The 16,384-nt window shown below is 42.8% G+C and overlaps 1 protein-coding gene across 7 annotated transcripts in view; it reads right to left on the reverse strand.

The window, feature by feature from the left end:
• SANBR (SANT and BTB domain regulator of CSR) overlaps nt 1-6,494 on the reverse strand; it is a 74,931-nt gene extending 68,437 nt beyond the window's left edge. For 3 of the 7 annotated variants that reach the window (XR_009210023.1, XR_004252236.2, XR_004252237.2), the window contains exons 1-4: nt 6,344-6,478; nt 3,396-3,532; nt 1,883-2,041; nt 616-802 (exon numbers count right to left, since the gene is read on the reverse strand). Coding sequence is in view for 3 of the 7 variants with exons in the window: in XM_032177182.2 (XP_032033073.1) it covers nt 616-802; nt 1,883-2,032 (337 nt within the window). In the remaining 4 variants the exon portion in view is untranslated. Of the gene's footprint in view, nt 1-615; nt 803-1,882; nt 2,042-3,395; nt 3,533-6,343 lie in introns of those variants that run through there. The other 4 variants (XM_032177182.2, XM_032177179.2, XM_032177180.2 and 1 more) reach the window with 3 other exon arrangements.
• Between the last annotated feature and the right edge of the window lie 9,890 nt (nt 6,495-16,384).

A 16,384-nucleotide genomic window follows, 5' to 3' on the forward strand; every position in this document is an offset into this window, starting at 1 on the left:
TGTACAGACAGGGTCTTGCTATGTTGCCCAGGTTGGTCTTGAACTCCTGGCCTCAAGTGATCCTTCCACCTTGGCCTCCTAAAGTACTGGGATTACAGGTGTGAGCCACTGCATCTGTCCCTAAAACTTTTAAAAAAAATAGCAAAGATAAACATAATTTAAAAAATTGAGGCCAGGTGCAGTAGCTCACGTCTGTAATCCCAGCACTTTGGGAGGCTGAGGCAGACGGATGGCCTGAGCTCAGGAGTTCCAGACCAGCCTGGGCAACACAGCAAAACCTTGTCTCTACAAAAAATACAAAAATTAGCCAAGCATGGTGGTGCACGTCTCTAGTCCCAGCTACTCAGGAGGCTGAGGCAGGAGGATCTCTTGAGCCTGGGAGATGGAGGTTGCAGTGAGCTGAGATGGTGCCACTGTACTCCAGCCTGGGCAACAGAACAAGACCTTGTCTCAAAAAGAAAAAACAACAAAATTCAGGAAGATACAAATATGAATACATTTCTCTATTAATGTTTATATTAGCCTTTAAACAAAGAAAGAAAATTTGACTGGAATATATAATATTCTGCAGAATTATCATAAGGACAAGTACTACATTTTAGTTTAAAACCTTACCTGTTTTGGAAACTGCATCATGTCCAACTGGAGTCTCCTGAAATTCTCCATGTATGTCAAGAAGTGAAGATTTGATATATGTGGCTAAAGTCTCAACAGGACTCTCTCCAGCAGCCATTAGGGAATTATACTGGTTGTCAACAGGTGAGCTTCCACTGCTCTTCAATTCATCAAACCTTTTTGCACACTGTCATAATATAAAATGAAAGAAATAGAGGTTTGGGAATTTTTTTTTTTTTTTTTTTTGAGATGGAGTCTCACATTGTCACCCAGGCTGGAGTGCAGTGGTGTGATCTTGGCACACTGCAACCTCCGCCTCCCAGGTTCAAGTGATTCTCCTGCCTCAGCCTCCTGAGTAGCTGGGATTGCAGGTGCCTGCTACCACGCCCGACAAACTTTTTGGATTTTTACTAAACGGGGTTTCACTATGTTGGTCAGGCTGGTCTTGAACTCCTGACCTCGTGATCTGCCTGCCTCGGCTTCCCAAAGTGCTGGGATTACAGGCGTGAGCCACTGTGCCCAGTGGTTTGGGAATTTTTTAAATAAAAAATTGAGAAGATATTTTCTTGCCTTCTATTTGAAGATATTTTTCAACAATTACTTTTTGTAAGCGAATAGTAACCTGTAGAGTAACATCTAGAATATGTGTACACATTTCACTATGCAAAAGCCTCTAACTTCTATTTTTATATTTTAAAATTCAGGGTAGAGTTTTAATGTGCTTTAACTCAAAGGCATATATATTTATGCTCTTGTAAAACAAGGAAGAACAGGCTGGGTATGGTGGATCATGCCTGTAATCTCAGCACTTTGGGAGGCAGTGGCAGAAAGATCGCTTGAGGCCAGGAGTTCAAGACCAGTCTCACCATAGTGAGACTCTGAGAGAGACTGTGAGATGCTGAGGTGGGAAGATCACTTAAGCTTCGAAGGTTAAGGCTGCAGTGAGCCATGATGGCACCACTGTACTCCAGCCTGGGATGACAGAGTGAGAGATCCTGCCTCAAAAAAACAAAAACAACAACAAATATATATAAAAAATATATATATATTATATATATTATCTATATTTATATATAATATAAAATATATAATACACATAAAATTTATGTAATTTGCATCTAGTCAAATTATATAGATGTCTATTCAGTGTTAATACATGCATTTGAATATGTAAAACTCAAATATTTTTCTCTCTCTCGGTGTTTCTTTAAATTGATGACCTTTTCTGAACATTTTCAGGAGATATTCTGGGGGGACTGTTATTTACCTCTTTCGGTGTTAATCCAGGCACGAGCCTTGCTATAGTTTCCCAGTTGATAGTCTGAGGGATTCCAATTAATGGATAAAGGATCATGTCCAATACCATTTGGTTATTATTGTTCAGGAAATTGTTGTTTTCTGAATATCCACGACTCATCTTTTGGAACTAGGGATAGGGAAGACAAAAAGCTTCACTTAAATCTGAAATCCAAATGTTTTCAGAACATTACAGATCAGTTATAATTCATTCCTAAGAATTATCTGCTACCATGTAAAGGAAAAATAAAACTGACCTAAAATAAACATAGTACAGCCTAAATCTCTTCACAAAAAAGGATTTGAATATTATGCATTGATAAATGGATGTATAAAAAGATGAAGAGATGAATAAATATATGATAAAAAGCATAAAATATTTTTTATCTTTTTTTCTTTAGAGACAGTCCCCAATTTTACAAGATGAGGTTCAGAGATGTTAAGTAATTTTTACAAGATCACAGAGCTAAGAAGAGGCAGAGCAAGGATTCAAACCCAAGTAAAAATGATTCTCAAATCCATGCTCTTTCCATTCCACACAAGAGGTATAGTACGGGCTAAGACAGCAGATTGGAAATAATGGTTTAGGGTCAGTAGGGACAGAGACTAATATATTTTGAAGTTAGTAATTATTCAATTAAGTAATTTTGAAAGCTTCTGTTTGTGAGGTGTGGGGAGAGGCTTACGATATCAAATAGAAAAAGAAACTATGCATTCAAACATAAAACATTTGAGGAACTCTTTTACATCAATGTGTACAAGATACTTCTTACTTTATTCAAACATTTACTGAGCCATCACTATGTGCCAGGCACTGCATCTAAAGTTGAAACATTAATTTACAGATGAAAATAATGACAAAAGTTTTGACTAGTTATATCTATGATTCAGCTGACACTGGATTCTGGGTTGGGAATACAATCTCCAAATATAAACTGTTCCTATGGACAAAAATGATCTATTTTAGGACAAGAGTACAAAGCAGAGATTCACTGACAGATCAGTACAATGGAAAAGGCAGCATACACAGGAGTCCGAGGCTCCGATTTGAGTTTTGGCTCCACCACCTGCTAGCCAAGGCAAGTTATCGAACCTTGCTGAAATGCAGCAACAAAAGTATGTGATGGTAATACCTCTGACTGACAGCGTGGAAAGAAATAAAGGGATTATTTTGTGAAAGCACTGTGAAGATGATAAAAGTCTCTCACAAATGAGATGCTGCATAAATAATAGTATTTAGATTGTGCTGAGGGTCATGTGAAATATTTAAAACACAGCACAGGGGTTGCGAATGTGGTACACTCTCAATAAATGTTAATTTAATTAGTACTATGTCATTGTTTACATAAGACACTGGTAGAGGACATCAGCTGGTAGACAACATAAAGTTACCCTACATGTATTTGAATGAACATTAAAAGGAAATAAAAACAGAAAAACATTAGCACACTAAAATCACAGCTTCCTACCAACAAAAGATGTACCTTGTTGAAGGCCAGAATAATGGAGTGGTTAAGTGTGCAGACTCTGGAGTCAGACTGCCCAAGTTTGCATCCCAGTTCTACTACTTATGGCATTATCTGGTTCAGATTAGTTAATCCCTGTGCCTCAATTTCCTCATCTGTAAAACAAAGATAATAATAGTAGCTAGCTTACATACTTCTGAGGATATATGGAAAGTGCTACCTGGCAAAGAGGACTACATAATGTGTGTAGCAGCACTACCACTCCAGAGATCCTCAGATTAAACAGATTCAAAAAGATTAATGTGACAGATAAAAGGAGAGACAATAACATTCCAATGAAGTATGCCACCAACAAAATGAGTAGAAAGAGTCAGCTACAGATTCTTACCCAGCTTTACCACTTCTAGCAGTGCAACCTATGGCTCCAATGGTCTCAGCTATACTGTAAGGAAAATAATACCTAACCTTTGGAGTTACTGTGAGGATTAAATAATATTATGTATAAAGCACCCGCACACTGTCTGGCATACAAAAGGTGCTCATAAAATAAATAATTTATTACTATTATTTTTCTCCTCTCTACCTTGGCCATTATTGGCACAAAAATTTCCAAGAATTAGTTTAATAACTGTAAAGCACTGCCTTGTGCCCAGTTGAAAACAAATTTTACAGAACTTCATTGTTTTTTAAAGAGTTGGTCATCTCAAAGTCAGATGAAAAAGTGAGTGAATCTGAAAAGTAATGCCCTTTTGCATGTCCCAGGCTGAGTTTGATGAAAACATGGGGAAAGAAGGCTTGAAAAAAGTCTTGGAAGAACCTTGGAAGGGCCCTGAGAAATTTCTGTTTATTTCTCTCTTTAACTCGCTGGATTATGATTTCTTTGATGGGCCTGGCCTTCTATCTTTGATTCCCCAAAAGTGTGACCAGCAAGGCAGATACTGCCAAAATGTTTACTGAATTAATGACAAGGTCACAAAACCTTAAGAGACATTTAATGCATCCTTTGGAACTCACTCCAAACTGCAGGTCCACAACTCATTTAAACATTTAAATATAGATGGGGATGTGCAAAGATGGATGGGGATCATGTCCTGCTGGATTAATCAATTTAGTTTTGAATCCTTGAAAGACTTGGTTTCTCTCTAGAGAACAAAGCACCTATCTCTACTTGTTTGCCTAGTACTTGCATCACTTTTCATACCACACAATTTGGGAGGCATGTTAGAGCACATAGTGCGTTGTTGTTCTTGTTGTTGTTCAGACGGAGTGGCGCTCCCTCTCTCATCAGGCCAGAGTGCAGTGGCGCGATCTCGGCTCACTGCAACCTCTGCCTCCCAGGTTCAAGCGATTCTTCTGCCTCAGCCTCCCGAGCAGCTGGGACTACAGGCACGCACCACCACGCCCAGCTAATACTTCCCCCCGCCTCCCCGACCCCCTTCTCTTGGTTTGTGTATTTTTAGTACAGACAGGGTTTCACCATGTTAGCCAGGATAGTCTCGATCTCCTGACCTCGTGATCTGCCAGTCTCAGCCTCCCAAAGTGGTGGGATTACAGGCGTGAGCCACCGCACCCGGCCAGGGCGTTTTATTATAATTTGTTTGGGCCTTGGTAGAAAACAATCTAAAATGGAATTCACGGCAAGGATCTTCCCTGAGAGCTCATTTCTCTTCACTTCCAAAAAGATTCATTTAAAATTTCAAAAATATTACCTACGTCAAACACTTAAAAGCTTATATTTCAAATGTGATACTAATTTATGCTATACATGTTTAAGAGTACTTTAAATCATCCAAATGTGAAAAAAAGTTTTTCTGTTGACCTTCTCTTTATACAACTGTACTGGGCAAGGGAAGACTCCCCAGCATTAATTCTGGTTAAATGAATATCCAAGAAATCAGTCTGAATTTAAGTATAAAAGGCATAGCATTGATGGATAATCCTTAATAAAACATAAATTATCTCGAAATGGCTGTCATAGTGCACCTCATTCTGGAAAGCATAAATTTATCAAAAACGGTGACAATAAAGCTCCAAGTTCAAATTACTATGAAACCCACTCCCATTCATAAAATATCAAAATCTTGACAATATTTAAGGTAAAATACGTTATTTACCAAAAATAAAAATCCAATATGTTTAACAGACTTCATTTTTTAAGAACGTACTTCCCCTCGCCTCCCCGACACCCTTCTCTTGGTTTGTGTATTTAATACATATGTATTAATAAGACTAGTCTAAGTCACTTCCACACTGGATAGAGGTCTACAACAGCAATCTGATATTTTTTTTTCTTATTTCAAATAGAAAAAAAAGCTCTTGGAGGCAGAGACGTTTTTCCTTAGGCAGTGGAAAGATGGGAAGAGAGGGGGCCCCGTGGGGCAGGCAGGCAGGCAGGTCAAAGGCCTCTGGCCTAACAGAGGGCGGCGGTAACACCGAGTCATCCTGGACCGCGAAGAAGCCTTGTACCCAGGCTTCCTGACTTCGGCACTCACAGGAAATCGGAGGCAGCTGGAGGAGAAAGTAAAATCACATCCCAGACCCGGGATGAGGTCAAAGCCCGTCAAACCTTGGGCCCGCAGGCTCACTACGCGGCGCGTCCTCGGGGCACCCCCAGACCTTCGCGCCCCGCTCCCGCCCGTGGAGGCACAGAAACTCCAGGGGCGCAGAGCGGACAAAGGCGCCGGGCCGCGGGGCGAGGCGGAGCAGAGGCCCAGGGCGCGGCCGGGCCGGTCTGCAGAGACATGGACCGGGCGGGTGACGGGACGCGGGCCAGCTGGCTGCTCGAGGCGCGGCCGCCCGAGGGCTGTGCACTGGGGCGTTCGGGGGCGTTTGGGCGAGTGGGACCCCGCCCGGCCGCCGAGGGTGGGAAGCCGCGGCTGGAGCCGGCTGGCCTGTGGGCGGTACCGCCCCATGCCGCACTTCCCGCCCCGCGGTGGGCACCCGAGCCCCCTCGGCGTCTCGCTCACCTCCACAGGGCCGCGGCTGCCCTCGCAGCGCCTCTGTTACCTGCAGTGGCCACCACCGCCCGCGCCCTGAAGCTACTGCTACCGAGCCCGCAACCCCGTCCGCTGCGCCTCACACCCCACCCCCGCCCGCTTGCAGGCGGCTACGGAGACTAGCGCCGAGACGTGGGGGAGCCGCCGAGCCGACGCCGCCCGGCCAATCGCGGGCCAGCGCCGCAGCGGCGGAGCCAATGAGCGCCGAGCCCCTGCCGGGCGGGAGGGAGCCGGACCGGCGGCGGCGGCTGACTGTCGCCTTGCCTTGCCTGCTCCTTCTCCTTCCTCGTCTGGCATACACTCCCAGGCTTGTCGCAGTGCAGCGTCCCCACCCTCCCAGCGTCTTGTCTCTTAGCAACCAGATCCTAGGAGCCTGATCTTAGGTGACCAACCCTGACTCCAGAAGAAAGGGGGATATGTAGGAGATAAAAGAACCGTGATTAAAGAATGGATGAAATTGTTCTTGGTGCAGATCATTTGGTACACCGCTTAGGTAGAACGGGAAGATCTCATGATGAGGGACACCGAAAGTATCTTTTAGACCAAGGTCTTTAGGTAAGGACCTGAAGTGTCTTTACCAGGAGGTAGCTCTTTAAAAATTTAATAGCTCTGGATTACAAATTCGGTTTTCATACATTAATAGGGTGTGTGTGTGTGTGTGTGTGTGTGTGTTATTGTGAGGAATACTACTATTGGGCATCTAGTAAAATGCAAACGGCTCAATATTGTAGGGTAACTGCTACATGTCAACATTTCTATCTAATTTCCACTTGGTCTATTCTGAGAACCAAAATTAAATGTTAGGATTAGAAAGAATAGAAAAAGTAAAGCCTTACCCAAATGAATAATTACTATGAGATCTGATGATTAAGTAGAGATTAAGTGGTTCACCGTTCAGAATGTCAGGAGTTTTTACCAATTGTATCATCCTGTGACTTTCTGCAGATCTTTTACGATTTTTGTTCCACAAAGACATTAAAGTGGCTGGGTGCGGTGGCTCACACCTGTAATCCCATAATCCCAGCATTTAGGGAGACCAAGACGAGAGGATTGCTTGAGCACAGCCTGAACAACAAAGTGAGACCCTGTCTCTATATATAAAAAAAAAAAAAATAGTTGTTTTTTTTTTTTTAATTAGCTGGGCGTGGTGGCCCCAATGAGCTATGTTTGCACCACTGCACTCCAAGCTGGGCAACAGAGTGAGACCCTGTCAAAAAATAAAAATAAAAATAAAGTTAGGCAAGTGTTGCATCATAAGATGTTAGGTTAGGTAAATTCTTTTTTTATTTTTTTGAGACGGAATCTCGCTCTGTTGCCCAGGCTGGAGTGCAGTGGCACCATCTGGGCTCACTGCAACCTCCACCTCCCTTCAAGCGATTCTTCTACCACAGCCTCCTAAGTAGCTGGGATTACAGGCACGTGCCACCATGTCCAGCTAATTTTTTGTATTTTTAGTAGAGATGGGGTTTCACCATGTTGGTCTTGAACTCCTGACCTCAGGTGATCTGCCTGCCTCGGCCTCCCAAAGTGCTGGGATTACAGGCGTGAGCCACCACACCCAGCCAGGTAAATTTTTTTTTTTTTTCGGGACGGACTTTTGGTCTTGTCACCCAGGCTGGAGTGCAATGGCGTGATCTTGGCTCACTGCAACCTCCGCCTCCCTGGTTCAAGCGATTCTCCTGCCTCAGCCTCCCGAGTAGCTGGGATTACAGGTGTACGCCACCACGCCCAGCTAATTTTTGTATTTTTAGTAGAAATGGGTTTTCACCATGTTAGCCAGGCTGGTCTTGAACTCTTGACCTCAGGTGATCTGCCCACCTCGGCCTCCCAAAGTGCTGGGATTACAGGTGTGAGCCACCATATCCAGCCCCAGCCAGGTAAATTCTTAAAGAGAAACTGCTTGCCCTCTACTTCCCCTCTTTCTTCTTTCATATAGGCTGGTACTTAGTTGTGATGGTGGTACTTTACAACCATGAAAACAAGAATAATGCATAAGGGGCTGGGCATAGTTAGCTCATGCTGTAATCCCAGAATTTTGGGAGGCTGAGGCAGGAGGATCACTTGAGGTTAGGAGTTCGAGACCAGCCTGGTGAAACCTCATGTCTACTAAAAATACAAATATTAGCCAGGTGTGGTGGCGGGCGCCTGTAATACCAGCTACTCCGAGGCTGATGGCGGAAAATCACTTGAACCCAAGAGGCAGAGTTGCAGTGAACCGAGATGGTGCCACTGCACTCCAGCCTGGGCCACAGAGAGAGACTCCATCTCATAAACGACAAAGAATAACACATAAGGGACTGTAGAGCACAATATAGAAGGAATCTGGGCCCTGAATTACCTTCTGAAGCAGAGTACTCTGGTCTGTTACATGAGAGAAAAATGTTTATCTTAACTACTGTATTTTTTAGTCTCTTTGTTACAGTGGCTTAGTGTGTTCCCTAGAAGAGAAAGTTGGTCCCTGAAAGTGGTGTGCTACCTACCATAACAAAGATCTAAGATATATATGGCATTGGTTAGCAGGTGGAAACATATTGCAGGCCAGAAGGCTAGTGACTGTTCCCAAATGTATTGGGGAAAAATGTCACCCATATTAACTCGGAAGACAGATCAAGCCCATATATAGCTCCGAGGAAAGCATCTAGAAAAGGCCAGAATGTGAGTTTGTGTTGGCTACCTTGCTTTTAGCAAGGTTCAACAAAAAGACACTAAGTCAGTTAACCAGTTTGCTAGCCTGGACAACGTGGTGAAACCCTGTCGCTACAGAAAATACAAAAATTAACCAGGTGTGGTGGCATGTGCCTGTAGTCCCGGTTACTCGGGAGGCTGAAGCAGGAGAATCATTAGAGCCTGGGAGGTTGGGGCTGCAGTGAGCTGCAATTACGCCACTGCAATCTAGCCTGAGTGACAGAGCAAGACCCTGTTTCAACAAACAAATGCTAGTTTGTAAACAGAGATTGAAGATAATAAAACTGTACTGGACCCACTCCATAACATCTGCTCTACTCCTGTTGTTGATCCACTTACTAGTAAGCATCTCAGGATCAATTTGGATACTTACTGTCTCAAGCTTTCTCATTATTCCCTTTTCTAGGAAAACACACATTTAAGAAATGATAGCTAGAAAGGATCCTTGAGAGGCCAACTTCTTCAATTTTTTCCAATTTAAGTCTCAAATACAGAGAAAGTTTAAGTGACTTGTCCAAGGCCAAATGGCCAACTCATTAGGTTCAATGACTTTTGGCCAAGGAAAAAATCTTTCTTACCCATTGTACAGATGTTCCTCCTTGAGGCCCTTTATGCAGAATGGGCAATTTCATCTAAGGCTTTCTTTTTTTTTTTTTTTTTTTTGAGACGGAGTCTCGCTCTGTCACCCAGGCTGGAGTGCAGTGGCGCGATCTCCGCTCACTGCAAGCTCTGCCTCCCGGGTTCACGCTATTCTCCTGCCTCAGCCTCTCCGAGTAGCTGGGACTACAGGCGCCCGCCACCACACCCGGCTAAATTTTTCTGTATTTTTAGTAGAGACGAGGTTTCACCGTGGTCTTGATCTCCTGACCTCATGATCCGCCCGCCTCGGCCTCCCAAAGTGCTGGGATTACAAGCGTGAGCCACCGCGCCCGGCCCTAAGGCTTTCATCCAATTCCCCCTTTTCACCAAGTCTAACCATTTTGTGTTCGGAAGTTCATCTATTCCTCTATTAGTTTCAGTACAGTCTAAGTTGTTTTAATAAAAAGACCCAAAACACAGTGGCTTAAACACAATGAAAGTTTATTTCTCAAATTACAGAGGTGAGTGGTCCACGGCCGACACAGCTGCTTTGTCAAACTTGACAGACAACTTGTCTCTCAGTGTCTGAAATGGCTGCAGAATTCTCACTCCTACCTCAACAGAAGGAGAGGCAGGGCAAGGGAAATGCATGCTCCAGTAGTTTTTAAAAATCTATTTTTAAAATTGACAAAAATTGTATATATTTATGGCGTACAACATACTGTTCAAAATATGTATAGTGAAATGGCTAAATCAAGCTGATTAACATATGCATTACCTCACATACTTGTGAAAACACTTAAAATCTCTCTTAGCAATTTTCAAGTACACATTGTTGTTTGTTTTTGGAGTCAGGGTCTCACTCTGCAGCCAGGCTGGAGTGCAGTGGTGTGACCAGGGGTCACTGCAGCCTTGAACTCCTGGGCTCAAGTGATCCTCCTGCCTCAGCCTTCCTAATAGCTGGGACTACAGGCACTGCATTCTTATTAACTATAGCCTCCATGTTCTACAATAGATGTGTTGAACTTTATTCCAAAATATTGTATGCTGTGACCAATAACTCCCAATTCCCCCCACCCCCATCTCCTGGTAGCAGCCATTCTACTCTCTGACTTTAACTTTTTAGATTCCACATATGAGATCATGTGCTATTTGTCTTTCTGTGCCTGGCTTATTTCACTTAACATAATATCCTCCAGGTTCATTCATGTAGCCAAAAATGACAAGATTTCCTTCTTTTTTGAAGAGTGAATAGTATTCCCTTGTGTATATATATCACATTTTCTTAATCCATTCACCAATTGATGGACACTTAGATTGGTTCCTTATCTTGGCTATTGTGAATAATCCTGCAATGAACACAAGAATGTAGCTATCTCTTTGACTACTGATTTCATTTCCCTTGGATTTATACCCAGTAATGGGATTGCTGGATGATATGGTTGTTCTATTTTTTATTTTCTTTAGGAATCTCCATAACTGTTCTCCATGATGGCTGAACTGATTTACATTCCCACTAACAATGTGCAAGACTTCCCTTTTCTCCATACCCTCGCCAACATCTTATCTTTTGTCTTTTTTATGGCAATTTTAACAGGTATGAGATGATGTCTCGTTGTGGCTTTAATTTGCATTTCCCTGATGATTAGTGATGTTGAGCATTTTTTCATATACCTGTTGCAAGCCCCAGTACTTTTAAGGACATGATCTCAAAGTTACATGCATCACTTTCACTTACATCCCATTGGCTAGAACTTAACTACAAATGAGGTGGCTAGAAAATGCAGACTCTGGCTGGGCACGGTGGTTCACACCTGTAATCCTAGCACTTTGGGAGGCCGAGGCGGGCAGATCACCTGAGGTCAGGAGTTCGAGACCAGCCTGACCAACATGGAGAAACCCCATCTCTACTAAAAATACAAAATTAGCTGGGCGTGGTGGTGCATGCCTGTAATCCCAGCTACTTGGGAAGCCGAGGCGGGAGAATCCCTTGAACCCGGGAGGAGGAGGTTGCAGTGAGCCGAGATCACGCCATTGCACTCCAGCTTGGGCAACAAGAGTGAAACTCCATCTCAAAAAAAAAAGAAAAAGAAAATGTAGACTTTGAGAAGCTCTATAGCCAAATAAAATGTGGGAGAGTTTCACTTTTAAATTATGGGAGTGAATACTGGTGGTCAATTAGCAGTCTCTACACAACAGCTTAATTTCAAGGATTATATGCTACCCAGATTTCTATTATTTACTTCATTAGAATGCATTTTTGAAACATTTTAAATTACAGTGAAATGTGAAACTAAAAAGGAACCCCATTCATACTAAAAAAATACGGTTAAATGTTTATGAATAAAAGGCAATAAAAATAAATTTAAATGCCTTTGAGACTCCAGCTACTACCAAATATTACCTGAGAACGAGGTTTAAAATTAAACATATTTTTCTCCATGACAAGGCATAGGGTTGTACAAAACAACAAAATGTGGAAAAGTAAGAGGTATCAATAAACTTTGTCTATTTCAAGGTCTGTAAGAAATTAAAAGGGTATGTGTTAGAGGCCATGTTCATGTTCCAAGAGTCTCCGATAATTATGTTCTAGCATGGAGCTTTTTACTACCAAAAGTAGAGACCCCTGTTTATAATATTCTCCTAAATTGAGATGCCAAGTATTGAGACTACAAGTCCTACATGGTGTCATCCCTTATGTGAATATGTGTGGGGCAGTTCCATACCTAACACTGCAATATCTTGACTGTTGACTTTTTTCCCCAAGCCTATCAAGCTTCTACTGACTGCTTAATGTTGAACAATATTTTTCCCCTTTGTCTCTCAGTACCTGTGCTAGAAAGAGACTTTCCTATTTTTTTTTTTTTTTGAGATGGAGTCTCGCTCTCTTGCCCAGGCTGGAGCACAGTGACGCAATCTTGGCTCACTGCAAGCTCCGCCTCCCGGGCTCACACCATTCTCCTGCCTCAGCCTCCTGAGTAGCTGAGACTACAGGCGTGTGCCACCAAGCCTGGCTAATTTTTTGTATTTTTAGTAGAGACAGGGTTTCACTGTGTTAGCCAGGATGGTCTCGATCTCCTGACCTTGTGATCCACCTGCCTCGGCCTCCCAAAGAGACTTTCCTATTCTTCTAACAGGCTGCTATTCAAGAATATCCCTATTCCTAGACACTGTTCCACCTGATCCCCTTAGCAGGGCTTTAGTCTTTAAAGATAGCTCCTGATTGAAAACCGCATCTTGTTAATATGGTTATTAAAAAGTGCTTATCACTTTTAACAAGAGTTTATATTGAGCCCTTACTATATGCCAAGTGGTCTAAGTGCACAGTACACAGCATTGTTTACTCCTCTCAACAACTTAATCAAGTAGGTATGATTATTATCCCCATTTTACAGATGAAGAAACTGAGATACACAGGTGAAGTTCTCTAAGGAAACTATAGGCTGGGCAGGGTGGCTCACACCTGTAATCCCACCACTTCAGGAGGCTGAGGTGGGTGGATTGCTTGAGCTCAGGAGTTTGAGACCAGCCTGGCAACATGGCAAAACCCTATCTCTACAAAAAATACAAAAAAAAAAACAACTTAGCTAGATGTGGGGGTGTGTGTCTGTAGTCCCAGCTACTTCGGAGGCTGAGGTGGGAGGATGGCTTGAGCTCAGGAGGCAGAGGTTGCAGTGAACCACTGCATTCCAGCCTAGACGACACAGCCAGACCCTGTCTCAATTTAAAAAAAGAAAAAAAACTGGGAAGTGACAGAACTGGAATTCAAACAGGGGTCTCACCCCACATTTAACAATGTTGTAAGAAGTGAAACGTTCTGCCCTGGAAAATACCGTTAGAAAAGGGAAAATACAAAGACTCCTTAATTTGGTGTTCACAATAACCTTTATTAGTTTACCAGTCATCTTACTTAATCTTTTCATTTGCCAGTCTCAGAAATATATGAAAAATTTTGATCCATTTTGAACTTAATGAATATTAACAAGTTTTAAATGGAAAATGTGTTTACCATTCATATTAAGAAACTCATTTTCATTGTTTTAAAAGTTTGTATATTTTCACATACAAATGGAAAAACACATTTAATCATTAAGACAATGGTTAAAGAGTGGGCTTTTCCAATTAATGAGTTTAGCTGCCATGTATATCATACATGAATGACCAATTTTCAAAGAATTTCAAATAAGAGTACCATAGACTACAAAAAATACATAAAACTACACTATTATAAATCTATCAGCTTTTGTCAGAAGACACTTAGGAATCTTCCTAAGTTTTAAAGCAGAAGTTTCCAAATGCCCATCTCACTTTAAGGCCCTATGAGGATGTGTGGTAAAATGAGAAAAATAAGATGAAATACACAGACTTGTTGAAATATACATGCTTGTTATTAAGTTTGCTAACATTTTTCTTCCTGAAATTATGGCTTTTCTATTTTCTAATATCCTCCATTCCTTGCTCATATCCCATTAAGACATATTTCCCAGTTAATTTCAAACTATCGATTAATTTGTATAAAGTAAATTTTTTTTTTTTTTTTTTTTTTTTTTTGAGACGGAGTCTCGCTCCGTAGCCCAGGCTGGAGTGCAGTGGCGCGATCTCGGCTCACAGTCAGCTCCGCCTCCCGGGTTCACGCCATTCTCCTGCCTCAGCCTCCCGAGTAGCTGGGACTACAGGTGCCCACCACCACGCCCGGCTAATTTTTTTTGTATTTTTAGTAGAGACGGGGTTTCACCGTGTTAGCCAGGATGGTCTCGATCTCCTGACCTCGTGATCTGCCCACCTTGGCCTCCCAAAGTGCTGGGATTACAGGTGTGAGCCACCGCGCCCGGCCTAAAGTAAATATTCTTAATAGTTAAAAAACCAAACATCCCAAAGAAACAAAGCCACTAGGTATTATTGATTTCCTTTGTAATAACTGGCTATTAGAGTCTGGAATCTGGAGGAACTTCTACTTCTGGTGTGGTGGGCTACATGGGAAACTTTCTTGGTGAACAAGGAAGATCCTGGCTGGGACACATTAAAGTACTGCTGGTCTCATAGAAGTGGGGAGAGGGGACCCCAAATCAATCAAAACCAGTGATCTGGGAAACTGCAGGGAGAAGAGAGGGGGTTTGAGTGCCCTGAGGGTGGATGCCCATAATGGCCTAGCTGTCAGGACATTGAGCACTGGGCCACTAAGTAGAGTTGGCAAAAGCTGTTCATGATTTCCCATTCTTACACACAACCTTCAAGGGAGGACTGAAGTGGTTCCAGAATGGTGGTACTCCCACACTGCCAGTAGAGGCAGAAGCAAGTCCTCTGTGGAGTTAATCCTAGACAGGTGTGCTCCAGTAGCCACTACACCTTTCAAAATACACTAATTATGGATAACCCAATGTTTCTCAGAATTTGCTTAGGGCCTTGCCCAATGACCTCCCCAGAAAAGGCTCTTGTAAATTCTCAGAGGAACTGAAGCCAGTCTTATGACCTAGTGCCTCTTTTCAGGTTATTGTCACCTAGCACACCTCACCAAATAGTGGTACTATTGCCTTTTCTGTATACAGCTAGGTTTCTGCATGTTACCGTTTTTAATATTTAATAAAATAATTTCCTTAAAAATTGTATCAAGTAAGAATACAAAGGTTTAATATCAGAAAAATCAATGTCATCTACCATATTACTAAAGGTGAGAAACTAAAAACCATCTAGACAAATGAATATTTCTTTTATATTTTATTTCTTTGAGACAGGGTCTCGTTCCGTCATCCAGGCTGAAGTGCAGTGGTGCGATCACGGTTCACTGCATCCTCAACTTCCTGGGCTCAAGCAATCCTCTCCTCAGCCTCCCAAGTAGCTGGGACTACAGGCGCGTGCCACACAGGTATGTGCCACCATGCCTGGTTAATTTTATTTTTTGTAGAGATGGGGTTTCACCACATTGCCCAGGCGGGTCTAGAACTCCTGAGCTGAAATTATCTGCTTGCCTTGGCCTCCCAAAGTTCTGGGATTACATGTGTGAGCCATTGCACCTGGCCCCGCTAATGCAGATTTAAATTAGCTATAAAAGAGAAAAGCTTTTGGCCGGGCACGGTGGCTCATGCCTGTAATCCCAGCATTTTGAGAGGCCGAGGTGGGTGGATCACAAGGTCAGGAGATTGAGACCATCCTGGCTAACACCGTGAAACTGTCTCTACTAAAAAATCCAAAAAATTAGCCAGATGTAGTGGTGGGCGCCTGTAGTCCCAGCTACTTGGGAGGCTGAGGCAGGAGAATGGCATGAACCCGGGAGGCGGAGCTTGTAGTGAGCCGAGATTGCGCCACTGCACTCCAGCCTGGGTGACAGTGCGAGACTCATCTCAAAAACAAAAAAGAGAGAGAGAGAGAAAAAAGAAAAGCTTTTGATAAAGACTGGCATAAAACTCACAGCAAACATCACGAGTTAATAGAGCAACTTTAGAATCTAAAGCAGAAATAAGATTAAAAAAAAACCTGCTACCACAGTTAGTGTTAAATATAGACTGACAACTTGGCCAAATCAACAAAAGAGAAGTATAAGGACTGTGAGGGAAGGACATGCCAGGCGCAATGGCTCACACCTGTAATCTCAGCACCTTGGGAGGCTGAGGTGGGAAGATCATTTGAGGTCAGGAGTTCGAGACCAGCCTGGCCAACATGGTGAAACCCCATCTCAACTAAAAAAATACAAAACTTAGCCAAACATGGTGGCGCTCGCCTGTAGTCCCAGCTACTTCGGAGGCTGAAGCA

The sequence above is a fragment of the Hylobates moloch genome, unplaced genomic scaffold (genome assembly GCF_009828535.3).
Source record: "Hylobates moloch isolate HMO894 unplaced genomic scaffold, HMol_V3 SCAFFOLD_15, whole genome shotgun sequence".
NCBI classification, from domain to species: Eukaryota; Metazoa; Chordata; class Mammalia; order Primates; family Hylobatidae; genus Hylobates; species Hylobates moloch.